Source organism: Chamaea fasciata, unplaced genomic scaffold (genome assembly GCF_029207755.1).
Source record: "Chamaea fasciata isolate MVZ Bird 193981 ecotype frontalis unplaced genomic scaffold, bChaFas1.0.hap1 SCAF_8, whole genome shotgun sequence".
NCBI lineage: Eukaryota > Metazoa > Chordata > Aves > Passeriformes > Sylviidae > Chamaea > Chamaea fasciata.
In genome coordinates, this window is record NW_027094093.1 from 13579276 (window position 1) to 13601399 (window position 22124).

The window sequence follows — 22124 nt, forward strand, 5'->3', positions numbered from 1 at the left end:
TTCCCAGGGAAAGCTGCTGTGCACAGACAGGTTCAACGGAGATCTTTGCCTGGCCTGGCAGCTCTTGGCAATTTGTTCAGTTAAATACCTCTCATGAGGAATAAAGATTCTGTGAACCCCCCTAGCCCTTGCACAAATGGTGCAAGTAGCGTAACTCTGAGTTACTGCAGCAGCAGCTTTAGCCCATGGTATTAACTGAGCTATGATCACAAAAAGGAAGGGAAGGACACAAAATGCACAGCTACATTAACTGTAAAGTGCTGTTCCTATCAACATTACATAAGGATTGAAATGTCAGAGGAGAAGGGTCAGCTTATTCCTACTTAATCACAGGCAAAATATATTTACAAAAATAAGTAGAGTTGTTAGCTCTAAGAACTGCTGAGTGGAGACACTTGCAATATTTACATAATGATGCCATTATTCAGCTAATGCTGGTATATTCACGTTTAGCACACAACATAGTCAGCCAGTGCCCATCATTCCTATCTGTAGGCATATTGTGTTTTCTGGATTTTATTTAAAAGCCAAACCCATACAAGCAAACTATGCAGGCAGCTCCAGTGCAAAGCTTGTGCTTTATATCCCCCTGCCTGCTCCGAAAGTATTGGAATAGGCTGCAAAGGGAAGTGGTGGAGTGTTCAAAAGGCATTTGGATGTGGCACTTGTGGATAGGGTTTAGTGCTGCACGTGGTGGTGCTGGGTTAATGAATGGACTTGATGATCCTGGTGGCCTTTTTCAACCCCAGTGATACCAGGATTCTAAGGGTCCAAATATTTCCTAGGGCTATGTACTTCACAAACCTCTCCCTGTGTTAGGTGCCCCCTTTCACCTAGGGTGCCTGGTATCCATGCCTGCTGGCAAGGACACCTCCCTGAAGGGCTTGCCATCTGACTGCACAGGCAATGGAATGTCTGAGCTCGGGTCATCAACCCATGTGGTAGGCAGTAGTTTGGGGGGTCAGTGGCCTGACAGCAACAGCTCCCTGGGTCGAGGTCAGGGCTGGGAGCTGGCTGGAGCAAGGCTCTCCACCAGGGTGGTCACTGAAATGCTGCCTCAAGCCTGCAAGTCCATGTTTCCTGCTGCATTGGAGGGTGCTGGACGCTGTGCTGGTGCTCATCAACAAGTGACAATAGTAGCACTGTCTCCCTGGCAAACGGCACGCTGCCTGGAAGGGGCAGCCGTGCCAAAGACGCTCCTGGAAGCCCCAGCTTCTCCACAGGGTGCTGGTACAGCTGTGCCAGAGGGGCTCAGGTGGCTGTGGCAAGCCAGCACAGCTCCCTTCCTCCCTCCAGCTCATTCCTTCTCTTCCACTGTTCTCCTGACAGTGGGACAGGGCCTTGATCCCACAGCCCTGCACCCAGCCCTCTGATCTAGTCTGAGGTATCAGAGAAGAGGATTCACGAACGAGCCTGCATTTCCTCTTCCTTCTTTATGTCAACACTTGCAGCTGAAGCTGCTGCCCACCCTTAAGAGCTGGCTGTGCTCCCTCCCAGCTCCCCACTTCTCCTGGCTCCTGGGTTTGCTCCCTGGAGCGGCACATCTGCCTCTGATGACCTTCACTGGGAGGGGAAAGATATACACAAAACAAAATGGAAAAAAAAAAAAAAAAAGGAAGAAAATAAAAGAAAAAGGGAGAATATTTGCAAAACGGGAGATCTGAGGAATATGACAGGCAACAGGCTGAACAAAGGCCCAAGTCTGTGCAGAAGACAGGCACTCTCAGAATAACAAACAGTGTAGCTTAGTTACTATGGTAACTTGAGAAACACAATGAAACAGCCACATTCCCTAATGATGAATGGGCCTGGGTTCTGAAACACTGAAATCAAGATGCTGGAGAAGTCTACCTAGTCCAGCACACCTTCTGCAGGCATCTTACCCGGTACTCCATGTCGTAACTTGGCAAAATGATGCGGCCTTCCCTCCATTCCTCCCCTTGGTCCTCTGTGATGACCCACAGTGCCTTGTGCTCCTGCCTGGCTTCCCGCCAGACCCGCAGCATCACCCCATTGCTGCCCCATGCCTGGTACTGGAAAACCATGCAGACAGCACTCTGGGGCAGATAGATGGTGGGGCTGATGAGCCGAGCTCGCTGGCCTTCCCGCCTTCCGCTGCTTTGCAGTTGCAGGTAATTCCTGACATCTGTTCAGAGAAGAAAACACAATTCTATTATTTTCTGCAGCCTCTGGCAACAAGTGTCTCACCTTCTGCCAAGTGGCTTTGGCAGTGCTGCATGGCAGTGCAGCCCCATGCCTGCAGAAGTGGGGTCTCACACGGACTCCCTTTGTGCGCTCATCCAGCTGTACCACTGCTGCACCCTGTGCAGCCCAGGCAGGACATCAAGTCTCACTTCCCTCACCAGCCACCACCCTCTCCCTGGGTAGGAGACCAACAGCAGAAAGTGGTTAAGAAAAAGACTGACATGATTAGAAGAAGTTAAAAAGCTGGAGCAAGTTACTGTCAGAGGAAGTGATGCCACGATAATTGCATTGGCAGGGGGTATGTGTGTTTATTCCACTGGGAGCTTCCTCAGTGAACATGCCTGAGGTGGGTTTTTCTAAATGCCAGTGCTGAAAACTCATCTTGTTTTGAGGACACATAGAGCAAAATGAAACTCTGGCTCTCAGTTTTTCTGTAATGCAGCAAAACAGTCTCTAAAGCACAGCACAGAGGAAGGACATGGATCCAATGTGTGAAGCATGCATAGGTGGCAACTGGGTGGTTGCAAACTTGAAGGTAGCTGAAATACATACAACAGCAGATTCACTTGCTCCAATATTACATTTAAATTGTGCCACATTTTTTGTCAGTCCTCAGGGAGGAGAGATTTGATACACCTGATATCCCAGGAGAGGTTCCAGGCTGAGGCTGGAACGGGAGATACTTGATCTGAATACCAATAGCAGCAGAAGCCCATGGATACAAATCCCCAGGCACACCTGACTTTATCTGGAATCAGTGGCTTCCAGCCCTCTCTGATGGAAAGCCTCCTCAAGGAGTTTCCCATTTGCAGCTTGGATGTCTGAAGTCCCTTAGCACAGACTGAAAGCCAAGCAAGTAGCTGAAGTGATCTTTACCAGTCCCTCCATCATGACCAATGTCACAACAGAGTCCCTTGGGTTGCTCCAGCTGCAGAGCTGCAGTGCAAGGTGACCCAGACAGGCCAGCTACAGATATTGCTAGATTTTGCATTTTGCTCAACAGAGGGATGCGCACACTTGCTCCTGCTACACAGTGGGCAAGTGCCACTGGTGCTTCATGCCAGCATGTGCCAGCCCAGGTACAAGAGGATTATCTCTGCCCCAGAACTACACTGAAGGGTTTGTTTGTGTCCCTCACCCACATCTTAGCCTGCTGTGCCTGATGGGCCAAGCTCTGAGCAGCAGCTTGTCCCTGCTTGCCCTGCTCCCCGTGTGGCTTCTGTACCCACAGCAGTGGCAAGAGCAGTGTCTATACTCAGAATGTTTGCAAAGTGCACTCAAAACACTTCCAAAACTTAAACTAGAGAGACCTGAACTTGGAATCCATGGAAAGACTGGTCCCACCCAGAAAACCGCAGCTGACCTCAGTGCTGCTCAGCAGTCAGGTGACATCGCAGCCCAAGGGAGATCTATCAGTGGTGCTGGCCCTGCTGCAAGATTGTAAGTGCCAGAAAGCAGAAACCAACCACTGTGAGCTATGCAGCCTTCTAAAATAAATTTAGGACAAGATAACAGGAACATTTGCCATCATTCTACTCCTAGCATGTGTGATCAAAGTACTTCAAAGGATATCCACTCCTATGAACTTTCACTGATTTTGCTGTGCGGAGGACAAATCTGTTCCCGACTGGCCACATAAAGAAACAGCAACGTTTTAGCAAAATTTTCCAGCACCTATGAAATGTCCCTGGGCCACTTGGCACTTCATGCCAACAAACAGTAGCAGAAAAAAAAGGATGAAAGTGTGTTTGCCCACTCCTGCTTGAGTGAATCACTTGAAAAAGTACCATGCCGTTTTCTAATGGAGGAGTGTTCTTGTGATTTACCTCAGAGTGGTAGTAGTGGAGGAGGAGATGTGGGAGATAAACAAGTGGAGGAATTTAAAAAAAGAACAAGCTGTACTCCATGCCTAAGGAGTGATAAGGCATAATAAGTCATCAAGGTCTCCTGAATTAAAATCCTCTTTTTGTAATTCACTACAAGCCTCTTCAAAAAAAAAAAAAAAAAAAAAGCAGCAACAAGAAAACAAGAAAAGAACAGCAAAAATAAACAAGGGAGCAAATCAGACTGCAGTGATACGCTTATCTCACAGCTGAAATGGTCTCACAGGCAAATCTTTAATAAAAGCACTAGCCAGGCTCAAGAATGATCAAATCCAGCTCCTCAAAGTTCAGGACCAACCTTTGGTGCCAGTATTTAAGCAGCCTGGCTGAGTGCAGGGTTTTGAGCCATCCTTGGATCTACCCATAGCCCACAGCTGACCAGAGGGGACTGTTCTCATTGTACAGCTGGACACCTCCTATCATCCACACCCTGGGAGCCAGTGCCTTGCCACTTCAGCAGAAGAGCCTGTGTGCCTCTGGGTCACATCCCTCCTGCGAGGATTGACAGTGACCTTCTTTTTGTTTCCATTCCTATCAAACTGTGAAATCAGAGAAACTCCTAAACTGCAGCCAAAACGAATGCTCCCCTTAGTAACACAGGATCTTTCAGAGACTTGGGAACCCTCCATCTCCTGTGCTTCCCGCCCAGTTCTTTCTGGGGCCCAAAGAGCTCTCCAGGACCTACTGTCAGTCCCAAGGGCTGCAAGGAGGCTCAGTGTTTGGGTGGTGATTCCAGTTGCTCCCCTGCTAGTAGCAGTGGTTTGGGCACCATGTGCTCTTGCTCCTGGTACCAGTACCAGTTTCTGGGGTGGAAAGCCGAGTGCAGGCAGGCATGACTTTCTATGTCATTTGAAGATGAAATGGCTGGATCACTCTAATGGCTAGTTGGACCTTTGGAAAAGCCCTACGAATTTGCTGAGACTGACTGAATAAAGGCACTCTGGAGCTAATTGTTGGAACAGCATGTGGAAGCCCAGTGGTTCCAGTAGTCACTCTGTTTGATACAGTAAATGGAAGCCTTTGGCACAGAAAGCATCTGAAAGGCTGATTTCCCCTGTTAAAACACTTGAAGGGAGCTTTGCAACGATGAGCTGATCAATTCTTCCAGGATCAGAAATGCATTTTAATCTCTTTCCCAGAACTTTGCTTTGCAGTCTCTATTCCTAACACGATAGTTACATCCCCTACAGAACTGGCACTGGTAGTTCAAAGCACTGGCGAAAAAAAGGCAGGAAAAATCCATTCAGGCATTTTACTGCTGTTTTGCAACTGATGCTACGGCATAAATCTCATGGAAGATTTATGGGATCATCTGGATGTAAGGGAGACAGTAATGTGAACATGAAATCACCCCAGCCAGATGATGGCAGAGCCCCTCGTGTGTGCATGGCAGTGAGTCCCGGATAAATCACCAGCTGGGCTCTGCAAACCAACCATCTGGGCAACACGGTTTTCTCTTGGCACACCTGTCCCCTCCTGCTAGGAAGCCATCTGAGAGGACATTAGGGGCAGTGGGGGATGAAGCCTCACAGTTTGGGTCAGACTGCAAGCACAAACCACAGCAGCCACTCCCTTTGCAAGGTCAGCCTGCCTGTGCTTGGGTCCTGCACATCTCACCCCGTCTCCCAAGGAAAGTACCTTCCCTCATGGATCTCAGCAGCACATCTGGAGGTGTTCCAGCAAAACATGTTGGGCAGCATACACACAAGCAATTCTTGAGATTTCAGATTCCCTCTGCATTTCCCCCTCATTGGATATTGTTGAGTTACAGCTGCTGCTCCCATGTGAATTGCCTTAACTTACATCCCTCCAAAGGTCGCTGCACTCTCCTTTGTTGCATGGCGTGCTTTAGCTGGCAGCACTGCAGCCCAGTGGCAGCCACCTCGTGTCTGTCAAGTCCCATAGGTGACCACACTGCTGTGGGCATTGTCTGCTGCTTGCACAGCCCCAAATACCACCCCAACCACACTGTGTCATGGCCAAGGGAACATCCCAGTGAGGCATGATCCTGCTATTCTTCTGGGGCATGTGAGGTGGAAGCTGCATCAGCTATTGCCATGCCTGCGGAGGAAATCAGCTCAGATGCCCTCATGACTGCAGGGTGGTGTGGTAGCAAGGGAATGGCAGCTGCATGAATATGCAGATTGAAATTGGATAGTTACCATATTTTTAAATTTTTTGGCAAATCATGCAAATTCACCTCAAAAGGCTGCCACTGTAATTTCATGACAGGCCTCTCTTCAATGACAGACTTTCATTTAGGATGGGAAATCAATCCTCCATAAAACTAATATTTCTATTAACTAGATCACTGCATCTACTGGAAAATCCCCTCAATTTTGATTATGTGTTAATTAGCCTGCCAAGTCCTTGCCATTTCAGTCTCTAAATCAGCCCGTCAAAAGGCATAAAATCCCACACTTACCCAGAACCAAGCTCTCAGCCGGCTCTCCGCAGCCTTTCTAATGGACCCACCATTACAACCCCTCAATAAAGCCTCACGCCTTCAACAGCACAGTGCAACTGTGAGTCCTACTACCTCCCCCAGGGAGTGCAGGGCGGGCACAGTGTCCCTGACAAGTCAATTGCCAATTACAGCCCGACATTTATGCTAAGTGAGCTGCCAGACACCAAAACTCGTCCTTTGGCAGTGTGGCAGGCACCCTGCCTGCCCCTACACGAAAGGTGTGCACAGCCGCAGCAGCCCAGCGGCTGTGCCTGCACAGCTGCAGCCATGAGCAGGCTGGTGCTGCACTGCACAGGCTGCACGCTGCCCCTTGCTCCTGCACACACCTGCTTTCCCCAGCCCTGCTCTGTGACTCACTGCTGCGGAGCCATGGCGTGGTGCACACGCTGAGGTCTGAGAGACGGTATCTTGCTTTGCAAAGAGCATTCCAGCCTGCTTTTTTAAGCAGGAATGTCACTGTTGTTTGGGTTCAAAAACTGACTGAGGCAAGCAGTGAGCCCCAGAGAAATGGTTTCTTCTCCTCTCTCTCCAGCCCAGCCCAAGCAAGCAGGAGCTTTGCTGGAACGGACCGTGGCCATACCTCCTTCTCTCATGAAAGACAGTATGGGCACATGGACAGCCAGAGCCTGGCCCTAGCCTGCAGCCAGGGAACTCACACAGGCCCGCTGACACTCAGCAAACCACTTGTGATTAGGGTGCTGGGGTGTCCCAGCTCTACCATGCTGTGGGCAGCCAGGACATGACAGACTTTTTAGCATTTGCTGTCCTCACTGTGCAAATGAGAGTCAGGAGAGACACGTACAGCTTTGCAGAGAGGCAGTCTGCACCGCACATGAGGGGAGCGAAGAGAGACAGAGATGGATATGCGGTCTTCCCACAGTGTGCAGCTGCTCACCCATTGCACAGAAATTCTTGACTTTCATACCACCCCACATGTAAAACTCCTTCCTACTTCAAAGGACACAGGACTGACCCTTGAGGTCAAAATGTGTCCCCAAGGCACAAGCCCCGAGACTCTCATGAGAGTAAGTGCAGACCCACTTCAGTTCAGCCCTGCCCTGTTAACACCATGAAAATCTTTCTGCTGGTTTGAACACAGTAGAATCAAGGCCTTCAGGCAGCAGTTCTCATGGATCGCAGGAAAAAATATGAAACTTTTCCTTTTAAAGATCCCATGGGAAAAACACAGGAATGGTAAGGGGTCACCATCAGCTTAAAAACAGCTTAACATTTGTTTCTCTTAAAAAATAAGCTATTACAGAACTTCAGAGCACTATAAACACTCCTCTGCTGAAAACACTTTGAAACAAATAAACCTTTCCCTGCAGCGTCCGCAACTCAAATGAGCAGCATTCCTGACCCTCAAAGCCAGCAAGGCCGTGGCCCACAAGAGAAGCTCTCAGTGGGTTTTTGCAGCCCAGCCCAAAAGCTGTGTGGTCAGGAGAGCTGCAAGGTTAAAAGTGCTTCCTTTTCTGTGCTCACATACAGCTGCCAACATCCGAACAACACAGGGTTCACGAGGCTGCCAGGGCTGTGACCCTGATGCTGTGCTCACCCGAAGGAGAAGCAATGCACGGTAAAGCTGCAGATCCCACAGTGCTCTCCTAGAACTACAGGGTGTTTACTTAAGCACTGCAAGAAAAGGGAAGAGGAAAAAACGGGCAACACATGCAAATTCCAGCTCTTCCAGTACTGGCTTATTCGTGTAGCATCACTGAGAGCAATACAATCACATCAACCAGCTAAGGATACAGCCCAGGATCTTTAGACCCTTCAGGGTCAAGACTCCAGTGAAATTCGAAGATGGTGAAAAGCTGAGGTGCCCAAGTTATCAACCCAGATTTATTTTCCGGTCTTAAGACCTTTATCCTGACACCAATGGCATGCTGCCATTGCGTGCAGCAGGAGGGAGGATGAAATCTCATTGAAACTTGAACTTGTTGCTCCTTGAAACTTGCTAGGTGCAGCTAAGGGGAATCTTTCTACAGATGGGAAGCATCTGAAAGTCCACAGAGGAAAAAATCCTGGCAATCTCTTATAGGGGCATGGAAAAGGGAGCCAGTGGTATTTTCTAGGCTTGCAAAGGGCAGGTAGCAGTTGGAACCATGCTGGGCTTCTGCTGAGCTGGGCACTTTGGGTCCACTTTCACCAATGAGGTCCCCAGACGTGTAATGGGAGCCTGCAGGAGAGGACGTGGAGTTAATCCATGGTGTGAAGAGCCCAAGGAACACAGGGCTAAAAAAAGAAATGCAGAGCTGCCTGAAAGAGTATCTTGGAAATAAAAATAGTGGAATGAGAGCAGTGGGTGTCTTGTCAGTCTTGAGAAGTTCTCCGTGCCAAAGACAAGGAGGAATTGCATGCAGCGCACAAAATGAAATTGGGAGATATCTGAGGAATTCAGGCCTGTCTCTCAGCAGACTTTTCTAATCAAGCGCCTCACAGAGGATATTTCACCATGGTCATTTCCTTCCCCCTCTCTCTTATGCAGACTGAGCCAGGCTCCTCCTTTCGTTATTATTTTTTCCTTTTTAATTTTAATTTTTGTTTTGCCATTTTCAAAAGAAGTAGAAACACATTCCATGCAGCTCTTAAAGACACAGCACACTTTCTCGCTACTGTGGAGCAGCCATGGCCTCTAGCCTGGGCCAGCACCTTTAAATCAGAGTAAATTGGGCTCCAGCAGCCTTGAGTTCCCCCTAACTTTTGCCCTGCCTCTAACCAAGCACAGCTGCTCTCTTTCACCCAACTGCTCACCCCAGGGTGGGGAATTCACAAGCAAAGACCACCCCGAACAACAGCTTTTCATTCCTTGCTCCCTGGAGTCTGAGCGTGAATTTTCTAACTAGAAACAAAGTGCTGGAGGGAGCACGAGGGAAGGGCAGGGGAAGAATGGGGGAGTGTGAACCAAACAATGCTTTGATTCTGTCCCCACCAAGGAGCTGGCATTGGCTCTTTTTCATGTTTCTCCAGTTGCCTTTAAAAGCTCTTTTGGGAGGAAAAAAGGCAAATAGTTGCTTCTTTTTGTGTCAAGCCTTCTTAATTTCTAAAAGCAGGACCAAAGTGTGGCATAGCAGTGATGCCTTTGTATTCCAACTCCTCTGCAGCCCTGTGCTGTTGGGGACGAGACAGCGAATGCCCACAGATGCCAGGATGGCACACCCTTGCCTGAGCCAGCCAGGAGGCAGATCCATGACAGAGCCAATGATCCCTCAGCCTGTGCTGGTGTTTGCTGCTGGCCCCCCAATGCTATGGGTAAGTCACTCCAGCCCCCTGGAGCCACCACCTCTTCCTCTGCCCACACAGCCCATGACTTGCAGGGCTTCAGTGCCCTCAGTGCTTCAGTGCCTACTCTGCACGGCACCCTGAGGGAGAGCTCTCCACACTGGCACAAAACCAGACCACTGAACTCAGCCGGACGACGTTCCCCAGCCCCAACAGTGAAACTGTGCCATTCATAATTGAGAAAAAGGAGAAAGAGCAGAAGAAGGGTAAAAACTAGGACTGCACGCTGCTGTCTGAGGCAGCACCAGCCTCTCCTGGGCTACAACAGGATCTTCTAAGAAACTATGGCCAACTAATTGTAGGGAGTCTCAGGGGAGAGGAAATGAAATGAAAAATTGAGTCTGAGTTATAAAAATAAGTAATTTTTATCCTACTTGTAGGAGACTTATATTAATTAAACATTATTACAGTGAATGAGATGGGGAGGGTTATTAAGTCTGGGGCTGACTGTAAGTGTTCTCTCCTGTTGCCTGAGGCTCCACTGAGCTCCAGATATTAATCTTCTAAAGCACTCAAATGCTGAAGAGATAAACACTTGAAATATGAAAATATTTTTCTCCATAACAGACACTGTATCCCTATGTCACGCCAAAGAATTTTTCAGATGTCCATATGGGCTGCACTTACAGCATTACCGTGTCTCTTAGAAAAAAGCTAAGCACCTCAGGAGCCGAAGAGAGAAATGATGTGTGCATTTGTGTGGGGGTGATTTGTGTGTGGAGATGTAGCAGATTCTCCTCTTCCCATATGTTTCTGGAATACATATTTTCCTCTTTAGCACTGCCTACCAGGTGTTGGCTCCACGGCTTTCCAACTGGCTGGCGGCACTGCCAATCTGGCCAGCGACTCTGCCAGGTGGCTAACAGGTTCGCCTGAATGTTTGCATTCCGAGACTCAACCTCACCCAGGGGAGGGTGAGGAGGGGCCCACATCATGCACGGCTCCCTCCCTGGGTGCAGACACTGGAATCACCAGGCATCAGGGCACAGCCCAGGACAGGTAAGATCAGCCAGCTCGCCTGCAGGAGCCTTGACTTTCACAAGCAATGACTGAGAGTGAAGTGGTGCTACAGTGACACAGCCTACTGTTATAAGGAAATTGGCAAATGTTCTTCGTGCCGACCATGCCACAAAGTCAATGAGGGATAAGGAAAGCACACCAGTCCTGGCGTGAGTTCCAAGACGTGAAGCTGGAGAACTTGATCTATCAACCGCATTGCCAGAGGCAGGCCACCCTTGCAACCTATGCCAGCACTTCTCAGTGAGGTCCTCCATAAATTAGGCTCTGTCAGAGTCATGCAAATCTTCTGCTTCCAAAGCACGAAGAGAAAAAGACCAAAAGTCAAACAGCAAGAAGCTGGCATTTCCAGCACTCTTGGATGCTGGATGGGCTTAGCTCATCCTTCACTTGGAGGAGACTGAAATCCAGCCTCTGCAAGCCGAGAGTGCAGAGTAGCTGAAGACTACAGGCAATCTGAGTAACATATGGGAGAGGAAGAAATGCATTCTGGGGAAAAAGCACTGGATCCTACAGAGGACATTTGGATCAGGATGTGGAACAAAGCCTGGGCTAGCCTTCACAGTCCCACAGGATTCAAAGCCCAGTGTCTGATTCAAGGCTATCTCAAGAGGACAGTTAGTATAATTCAGTGCCAGCAGTCACAGTCCTATAAATAAGTCATGAACCATACAGTAAAGCATCTGAAAGTTTCCATAAAAGAAGTTCAGCCCTGCACAGCCTTCGCAACTCATGATAGCTGTGCAATAATCATTCATACTGTTCACAAGGAGCAAGCCCCGTCAACTCTCTCTTCCCTGCTTTGGCATTAATCATCTTACCAGGCACAGTGTCAGGGCTTGCTTCAGAGTTGCCAATCCAGGTGCCTGTAGGCTGTAAAGACCAGGTATAACCAGTTGCCAAGTCGTGTGACCAACCACAAAGGTCTTCAGGAAGATCAAAGTTGCAGTTGAAGTTTGCAGGGAGTTGGAAATCTTATAAAAAGAAATAAAAGCAAAATAAAGTCAGATTAAAAAAATGACCTACCCGTGAAGCGTTGCTATTAAAAAACTAAAATAGCTGGCAAGCCATCAAAATTGAAGAAAGCATGAAATCTCACTCACACTGATGCTTTTAACCTATCTCACATTTCCTCAGCTCCAAGGATCAGCCTGAAGTTCTGCATCATCAAAACGCTCACACCACGTCCTGTGGCTAATCCACCAAACTAAGCAAATATAAAAGCAACAACCAAATGCTTCTAGACTCTAATCAGCACCTTCTCTTCCTCCCCAAGAGTGGTCAATATTAAATGCCTTTCTAAATGTCAGAGAAGAGTCCTTCCTGAGTGCCCTATGTTCAGCAGTTCCTGCCTGGCTCCAAAAGGAGAATCTCAAGTGCTCCAGAAACCCAGCTCCTGAGTGACAGACCTAGCCACTTGCACCAGACGGGAGCTGTCTGTCATCCTGGAGAGCTGTCACTCACTGCTTCCTACCTTCTCGTGGAAATGTTACCAGGGAAGACGTGGGGCCATCATGAGCTCAAGCTTTTGGATTCTGAGTGTAAGAAGCCAGCCTCTATTTCTAGCTGTGCTATGGACTCACCACATGGTCGTTGGGCAAGTCCTTTAACTTTCCATCTTGAAACAGGAGCAGAGTTAATTCCCCTGTGAAAACAGCTTTGAAAGCTCTGGAGAGCTTTCCTGCAGAGACAGGGCTGTGGGCAGGCGGGCGCATGCCAGGGGCTGCATGTGGCAGCGAGGCAGCTGCTGGCTCCTTCAGTTGAGGGAATCAGTCATGTGGCATGGAGGCTGCAGAAATGGGCTGAATCCATACCAAGCACTCAGCGGACATGCATGTCTGAGCCTAATTATAGGCCAGGATTTTCCTGAGCAAAGAGGAAGTTTTAAATCACAGTGCCCACAAAGTGAGCAATAACCAGAAGGAGGTGAGTGACTCAAGTGATAGGCATCAGGAGAACTTCACTGCAAGGGGCAGAGGGCTGTTTTTACATGCTCCCACTCCAAAATAAAACAATGCAGATCATGGATCCTTTTATTCCAATCTAATCTTGTACCCTGGAGAGCAGCATTGTTTCTGTTTGGCTGTCATAAATCTGATTGTCCAGAGGAACACACTCATTGTTTTATGGAGTATGAGAATGAAAATTGTTGCTAAATCTGAGGGAAGCTGACAGGGAGGCTGGTTCCACGCTCCGGCATACTCTGCTTGCTCTCTTGCCCTGGATTGCACCCAGGAATTGTGTTCTTGCAGAGACTGTTACTGGCCTAAATTTCCTCTCAGCACTTTCCCAAGTGCCTCAATGGTTGCAGAGTTGCACAGGCTTATCACTAAGGCAAAGCAATGAGAATCAGGTCCTTTGAGCTACTTCTGCAACTTACATTTCTAGAACGAAAGTACAGCAGAATCCCCATGGGAGGTGTGAAAAAGCCAATTAATGTTCTTTTATAAATTTATTTATTTTAAAAGCCATTAATTTTTTTATCTGGGACTGAAAGCTGAAGTGACAGAAGTCCTAGGAGCTATCTCAGAGGATGGTTTTTTCTTGTGAGATTCTTATTGAAGTTCTAGTGTAAATGCTCCAGTGCTGAGGCCCTGGCTCTGCTGTTGCACCCAGGGAAATGCATTTCCTGAACACTGCACTATACAACTAACCTTGCACAGCTCTGTCAAGCCCTCTGCTCTTCATCTGGACATTTCACAACCTTTAGATGCTCACATCTCCCTTGCAAGAAGCAGAAGAATATGATGTCTGCTTTTACAGATAGGGGTTTGAGGCAGAGAAGATTAGCCCTCCCCCAGCACTGGCTCTTAACAAGCACAGCACAGGGTCTAAACTAACATGCAGCTTCTTCCATTGTCAGAAGCAGCAGTCAAGTCCTACAGATACCAAACCATTTCATGTACATCTGACAGCCATCTAAGACTGGGTAGGTGAAATCCTGCATGGAGTTAGGGTTCCCCTCTCTCTACTGCCCGCACAAGGAGCCCAGACTGTCCTCCTAAATTTTAAGCTGCTGATATTAGGGAAAATGATCCTTAAGCAGATAAGCATTCAGGACATCAGTCTTCAGTACAGCTTACGATTTACTTTGTGACCTCTGCAAAAGGAGCCCTACATGCCAGGCAGTCTGAATCACCTTCTGAGTTTACAACATCCAGCCAAGAGGTGATCTGGAATGGAGATGGTTCTAAACAGGGCACTAAATGAGTTTCTTCAGGTCATGTAAGGAAGCTGGGAGACCAGCTCTTCATGTCTTGTACCCTAGGGACCGAATTAGTTGCTATCTGTTGCTCTTCCTTACTTCCTTGATAGAACTTATCAGATTTTGGCAGATTTGTTTATGGGTTGGTTTTGGTTTTTTTTAATCCTGGCCTATCACTAATGATATTACTCTAAGCTTTCCAGGAATCAGCCCCATGTATTGGAGCTAATGGGAAGATAAGAGTATTTTCCTAGCTCTTAACCCATCAGTTATTGAGATAAAGATGTGCTGCTCTGATACATACCCTCCTCTTCTCCACAGCTATCACCACAGTCAGTTGCTTCTGCATCAGTTGGGTAGGGGGTTGTGGTCTCTTCACTCTTCAAAGTGGGCACCAGTGTCTCTGCAGTGGGCCTGTCATCTGAAAAAAATGGAGTAGAGAAGCTGTTGGCAACAGACAGTACAAGAAGCCAAGGTAGTAGAAACAAGGCAAAAAATCTTTTTCTCACGTTCTTATAATGGCAGGAAGAGATAGAACAAGTATGCCATGAGATTTCCACGTGCTACAAACATCAGCATAGTTTGAACTTCAAGTGAACTGTCTTTCCATATGCTAGTTCTATGGATTTGGAGTTCCCACTGAACAAGCCTCTTCTTCAGACATACACACCACTTTTTCTCTTAATTTTTTAATCTACAATCTACACGGGTGTTGGCAATTCACTTAGCTGTCATTACTGGATAAGTGAGATCACCGGCAGAACATCTTTTTCTTTCATAAAGGCACACGACACGTTGAAAAAACACACACAACATTCCCACCAGTTGTGCCAATTTATAAAACAAGTCACTCAAACCCACAAATGATGTAACTGCAAACGGACCCAGAGGATCCCCTAGTGAGCTCTGGCTCACTGCAGAAAGCATCTGGTTTCGCACTCCAGGCTCCTGACGATGCTTTCAAAGGGTCTCTGTCCAATTTCCCTTTCTCTAACGTGGCCCATGTGTAACAACCTCTAAGCAGGTGTCAGGGGAAATTTAAGCAAGAAAGGGAAGGATATTAACATCAACAGTAAATGACATTAGGTTCCAGCAAACTCTCCTTTTATGGGTGCATTAAGTGGAGTACAGCAGACTTGATTCTTTCCACTTTTAGACAGAGGCAGCTTTGCTCAGTTATGTGTGATTGTGTTTCTTTGTCGGCACCCTTCAGGATATCATTTAATAAAGCCAGAAGCAGGAGGAAATGGCTAAATACATTGAATATTTTCCATAGGCTCCTTTATGCCCTTTTATTTTCCTGTTATTAAACATGTTGTACATCAACTGTCTGGGGTTTTTTTTACTTTTTTTTTTCCAGTGGCTGTCTTTTGTACAGGATAAAATACCAAATAACCTCAAAGTCTTTTAATTTGTAAGTTCAAATTTGTTGCAGCCCCATAAAACTCCAAATGCAACCAAGAAGCAAATTGCAAGCAGCCAGGCACAGAAAAATGTCATAAAAAAAAGAAAAGAAAAAAAAAAGCAGCAGGTGAAAGCAACATATCAAAAGCTGGAACTTATTTAGAGCTGGTACATTTTTTTAGGTTGTTGTTCCTGTATATCAAGATTTATAGCTGAAATGTGACAATGTGGAAGGACCTTGAAAGCCAAGTCCCATATGGGACACAGATGCTGAGCGGATGTAAATCAACAGTGTTGCATTGCCCTGGACAAGCCGCAGAAATATATCTTGAAAAATCAGTTACCATGGCAGAGCTGCAACATGATGGTTACAAGAGATAATGAAAATAACAGGCAGGACAGTGTCATGTGTGAAATGGAAAGTGAAAAAGAGAGGTCTTGCTTGCTCGCTTTCTCACTCCTCCCTGCCCCTGCAAGTGTCTGTTCGACTGGTGGTAACTGCTAATCAAAATGCAAAGTCACTGAGCAATTGAAACCAGATGTTTGGAACTTCAAAGGAGAGAAACCCAGCTGCAAGTGAACATTCATCATTCTCCACTCTTCAGAGGAAAAATTTTGGCAGCTCTTTGAAAGAAGCCAATTGCTGACTGCCTGCTTCCCAATTTTTGAGTTAGTAGCCAGCTAGTTTGTGAGCCCAGTTGTGGCTGTTACCTGTTTAGCCAAGTAATTAAGATGCTTGCTGCTGATAAGAAATAGAAACACCTGGGCACATGGGCTTAGACCCTCGCTTGAAAATATTTTTAATTATCTTGTTTTAATCCATTTCTTAATCTTTTTCCTAAGCAAGTGCAATTGCCTGGGTTTTCACAGCCACTTTTGTAACGTGCTTCGGTCCTCCCAGCAAAGGAGGGCCCGGTCTGGGGACTGTCAAGACCTGCTGCATGTAGCCAGCCTGGATTACACATGCAGATAATGCCATGGGCTATCTCTGCTCTCCAGGTTGCATCAGGGATATAAATACTTTTATAACATGGTGAATCCACAAGATTACAAGCCCTGTTCTGATTACAAAGCTGTAGATTAATAACGCTACAGATATTTATGACCTGGCAGTTGAGTTTTAAACATTACAATGTGCAAATTATTACCCAGACTGGGAAATGACGATAAAGCACCTTGCCTGGAAAAAACATGTGCTGTTTGTTGCTACTGATACTGAAAATGAGCATGGACACATATGTAAAAGAAAATTTGTGCCAAAAATAGCACAAGAAGTTAAAGATGACAAACCCCTCACACTCTCTAAGCTGGAGGAGTGCAGTGGAAGGGCTGGCATGCACACGGCTGGAAGTCCTGTGTGACTGCCTCCCTTTGTGGCAGTGATGCAGTGCTGTGATGCACCATTCAGCAGCAATCTGCAGAGATCTGGCAGCTGGAGACTCTTGGGAGCTGCAGGAAGCAGCAATGTGGGAGCTGCCTGACCACTTCTGCACAAAGCCCTCAGCTCCTGCTTCTTGCACCTGCTTCTCCCACAACATCCTAAGATGTCGTAAGATTTAAATTAAGATCTAATCTGATTTAAAGTTTATATAATTTACAGTGGATTGCCAGTCCACAGGGATATTTACCATTGACTTCAAAAGTGAAAAATTATCCTTATTGATAGTGTGTACATGTGTTGTGTGATTTGCTGTTAAGCATTTGCAATACATCTTGCAGCACGTCACAGGAGGAAATTCTAGTGAAGACTGCACAAGAGGGTAAAAAAAGCTCTGTCTTTCAAGCTTCCTAGAATGGGAATTCTTACAAGAAAATGCCTTCTACAGATGTGTTTATAAAATGGAAATCATACCTCTTGATCACTGACATCTGGACTCCAGATTCATATGTAAGCATATTATTAAAAAATAAAAAGATTAAAAAGAGGACAACTAGCCGCTGGCACTGCAAAGTTAGCATCAGACCCAGTGACCTTTTGGGTGCATTTTTTGCTGTTGGAGATGAAACTATGGGGAAATCAATCACCACTGAACCTCAGAGGGTCAGAGGCACAACCTCTTACTGATCCCAGTGAACGTGTGAAGTCAGTTTTCATCTCTGTATTAAAAACAGTGGTGGCTGAAAGGCACACCACGTGTGAAAAACAGGTGGACACAAGTGAACAGATTTCCAGGATCTAAGGGATATTTGTAGAGATGCCACAGAGTTAACTCCCCAACCTTGTCTGCAAAAAGGTTTCCACATAGGGTTCACTGAGAGAGAGACAGTTGTTATTACAGCAAAGCCTTGTTGTGGCAGCTCAGGATATGAAGTGTTGGTCACTGCACCTCTGCTTCTCCTCCACTTTTTATTTGGACTAAAAAGCCCAAATGTCCTCTAACATAAGAGACTGTGAACGATTGCCCAATGTCCAGGTAAAATATCTGAAAGGAGCGTGAAGGGAGTTGAGGACATACTCTGCATGGGGCTCTGTGTGAAAGCTTGGACTCCAAACATTGCTGCTACATCCTGCATCAAGGCCAGTTCTTTTCAAGGTGGAAATAAAAAGTTGGGGCCAAGCCACCCGATGGGTGCTGCCTTCATGGCTGCAGTCTCCCTGTCACAGCATGGCTGAGGTAAGACCATAGCAGGAAATAACCTTAGGTGTGCACCTTGCTGGTTTAATGCTTGGCCCCAGAGCAGCCATTGGGCAGAGGAGTAGGGGTTCCTACCTGTCCAGTCACAGCCCAGCACCTCCAGGCGCATTCCTATTCCCGCTGGGGACCACCTCTCTGGGTGCACTCGGATGTACTGGGCAGGAACAGGGTCAAACCTCCGGACCTCGGGTATGTCATAGTGGATGTTGCCTTCAAAAAGCTACAGAGAGAAAGAGAGAGAGAGAAAAGGCAAAAGACGTGTGCATTTCACATGCTCTCAAACAGATTTGATATTTTGGGTCTGGCAGAACATAGCCGCAGTTTCAAGTAGTTTAGCTGCCCGAGTCCAGGCCATTGAACCTAGCTGAGCAGAAATTGTGCTGTTCCTTCTCAAGTTTCAAGAGGACCAGCCAGGCTACTTCTAAGAAACTTGCACAATCTCTCCTGGCCTCTGCTCAGAATCCAGGGGTTAGATTCTGATCCAAGCCACGCAGGGAAAACCTGGGGAATAGCCACTAACTTCACATATAAATGAGATCAGATTTGTCCTTTGGTAAATAAAGAGGCTACTGTATGTTCTAGGATGGTGTAAATGCTTGGTTTTCCTCACAGTCCAAGTACTGCTGTTTTTCAGCTTACATGCACGAACTAAAGTCTGTGGGGAATAAACAGAGGGCTATAGATAGCATCAGCCCTCATCTGAAGGATCAGGAAAAATTAAAACTTACCCAAAATTAAAGCAGAGGAGTATGCATAAAAACAGAACAGGCAGTAGCAGATAATTTATTTATTACTCAAGCCCCTTGCCACTCCCATACCACTAAGCAGAAAGATTTTGGGGAACTCCAATGATAAGGAAAAAATATGGGGAATTCCAGGGTCACAGCAGCGACTTCAGATATAGAAATTTCCTAAAGAGGAGTTGTGACTCATCTTCCTCTTTCAGAGATGCACACCACAACAGCCACACCTTTCCCCATAAAATATGTAAGTAGTTTCTGTAAAACATAATTGTTTTACACAAAACATAAAAAAAACATAATAAAACACACAATCTTTTGGACTCTGACCTGCAGGAGCTGGGAGAGGCAGCAGGTAATAACCACATCCCCACGCCTGGTCCACAACAGAAAATGAAATTGCCATCCCTGGGGAAAGGTGGAACTTATGGCCACTAGTACAGATTTGGAGCAGCAACAAGGGACACAACCTGGGATTTCATGGAGACAATTCCAAGCTCCAAAGGTCTCTGTGGGAGTGGACAGCCAATTTCCCAAAACCCCAACAGGCAGACTGAAGCTAGTCAGAAACATATCCTGTTTTGCAGCTGCTCCAAGCAGCGCCTACCTTGGCTTGCATTGTTTTGGGGTCCTGGATGAAGTCCCAGTCCTTTCCATTCATGCTGTAGGCCACCTTAAACTTCTTCACAAAGGACCGGGACTCAGTGGTGGTCACACTGTCCCCTCCACGAGCCCCCTGAATAATGACGCCTTTGATGTTCTTCGGGACGCCAAGGTCCACCTGCAGCCACTCCTCCCCAGGCTGGGCTTGGGGCACCCGGGGAAACCAGCCCGAGCGGCTGCTCACCAGGCGGGCCATGCTGGGAGACCAGTCATAGCCTCTGATGGAAGAGGCAGAGATCTGTGAATCCGGAATGAGGCCAGAGAGCATTCCCAGCAAGTTGGAGCAGGGTGAATCTGCAGGGGAGGAGAGGCCATGAACAGTCAGGGTAATTGAAGAGAAGTGCTCGTGGTTCTCCTCACAGCATTAAGCTCTGCATGCTAAACCAACACCAGCACTGGGCATTTCCCCCTCCCTCCAGGACCTGGAGTCCTGTCCCTCCAAGCGCATCCCTTGCGATGGCTGTCCCCATGCTAGTCACAGTGTCACCATTCCCACCGCAAGCAGCCATGACAGTGGCAAGGGATAGCACCTCGGGACAGGCTGCTGGAGGGACAGAGAGGAGCACTGGAGCCAAGAGGAGGAGGGGACCCTCACCAGTGATGCGGCAGCCATAGAGCTCCAGCCTCAGGGCAATGCCGTTGTGCCAGGTCTGGGGACGGATGCGCACGAAGCGTGTGAGCACTGGGCTGTGGATCTTGTTGAGAACCACCTCTGTGGCATCCTCATTGGCCTGAAATGTCTGCAAGGGAAGGGAGGCACAAATGTCTATTTGCACACACTGTGACATCGTCACCAGATAAACAGTCAAAATAATCTCACCAGGGAAAACCAAGGAAAGGCTTTCTGGTCAGGGCCAGCCTCCAACCAGGGCAAGCACCAGGGGCCTGCAGGGAGATGTGGGCTGCTGTCAGGAGAGCATGGTGGACGGACTCACCTACCAAGCAGGAGGGCCAGGAGCTTTCTGGCTGAATGCCTCTCACAGCACTTTGAGGCACCTCAGACTATCAGGCCTCAGCTGCTTCGAGCTTGCCCTCAGACCAAGATCTGCTCCAGCACAAATGACCAGATGCCCCCACACAGGCTGACATCCCGACGCATCCTTATGCTGAGCTCCACCGGGAAACATCATGTGCAAGCAGTGGTGTGAGCAGGAAGGGTGCACCTCTGCCTGGCGTGACAAGCTGCTGCCTCAGCCAGCCCCTTGCCTTTTCCTCTCCCATGCACATGCAACCTGCCACATGGAGACAGCTTTTTGGGAGTTTACGATCCCACATGGTATGAAAAGGCTGCTGCCTTACCAGATGGCCATAATCAATAACTACCAGATGGATGTTAGATCCACCTCTTCTGCCCATTCTTTTAATAGGCCGGACATGGACTGGATACATGTGTTTCTATTTCAGGCTGCAAAGCCATAGTGGGTGGGGGAAAAAAAGGGGAGGGAAAAAAGAAATATCCAAGAGGAGGGTAATTTTCAACCCTTTCTCTGCCCCAGCGTAAAGCATTAGAGCTCACAGACCAAGGCTGCAAGCATTGCCTGCTTTCACTCCAAGCACTTCAGGACAGGGCTAGACTATCCTCCTATCTCAGCCAGGAACCACATCCACACGGAGATGCTGGTTGGGTTCTTCTGCAAGCTCCCACCATGTGTATGTGTACTAAGCACGAGAGTTCCGAGTAAGTTTATCTCAGGAAAGCAGGAGAGTGTAATCTTTGGCACCAGTCTCCTGTGGGAGGCAGGAGTCAAACTACTGAGGACAGAAGAAGGGGTGAGGCAGTATCCTGGCCCCTTGCCTTGAATAGCAGCTAGGAAGCATTTTGTAAGCCTCCTGTGGCTCTAGGCTTGCAGATGGCACATGTTACTTCTCCCAGGATCCAGCACGGCAGGGCGTGCAGAAGATGTTTACAGGGCTGCTCACAGCACCCCAGATAGCCCTGGGCTGCCCCTGCACATTGCCATCCACTCCTTCAGGGTAGGGAGCAGCCACCCCACAGAGGGAATCAGTTGCAAATCTGGCTGGTAATTGGGATGAGGGGTTGATGTGAACTTGAGCAGAAATGCTAATCTAGAGAATATATATCATGCTGCTACCGTTTAGCAACACAGCATGGTTTATGTGTTTTTAATATCCTATTTTATCCTGTCTGACCTCACTTCCCATCCTTTTCCTTGCTCAGCAGACACCAAATACCCTTTTTTTCCAGCAGGAGGGCTATAAGAAGAGTGGTTACTGTGAAACACTCTCCAGGCATATGTGTGTGTGTGCATGTGTGTGTGTGTCTTGTAAACCCGTGGGCACAGACACATAGACACACACACAACCAATTTAAATGGATATATTTCCACACCACAGCAGAGCCTTCAGCTTTATGCCAACACAGAAGCTGACACACAACACCTTACCTCTGAACCTAACACCGGAGGACAGGAAATGTCTGTCTGAGCCAGTGCAACTATTTAGCACAAGGAGCAGCATGTCAGGTCAGACCAAAGGTCCCTCTGTCCCAGAGGATGGCTCCTAATGCTGGCCCCAGCAGATGTCCAAGGGCAGTAAGTCCAGTGGAGTCTTCTCCTGGCAACTTCTATTTGCTTCCCAACATCAGCAGTGTGAAGACTCCAT

General features: G+C 47.6%; 1 protein-coding gene across 4 annotated transcripts in view; it reads right to left on the bottom strand.

The window, feature by feature from the left end:
- The window catches only part of NRP2 (neuropilin 2), an 89021-nt gene that overhangs the window by 23011 nt on the left and 43886 nt on the right, over positions 1–22124 (bottom strand). For all 4 annotated transcript variants that reach the window (XM_066189745.1, XM_066189744.1, XM_066189747.1 and 1 more), the window contains exons 8-13: positions 20098–20242; positions 19447–19796; positions 18175–18319; positions 14364–14480; positions 11676–11828; positions 1884–2146 (exon numbers count right to left, since the gene is read on the bottom strand). In XM_066189745.1, coding sequence (XP_066045842.1) covers positions 1884–2146; positions 11676–11828; positions 14364–14480; positions 18175–18319; positions 19447–19796; positions 20098–20242 — 1173 coding nt within the window. The remainder of the gene's footprint in view (positions 1–1883; positions 2147–11675; positions 11829–14363; positions 14481–18174; positions 18320–19446; positions 19797–20097; positions 20243–22124) is intronic.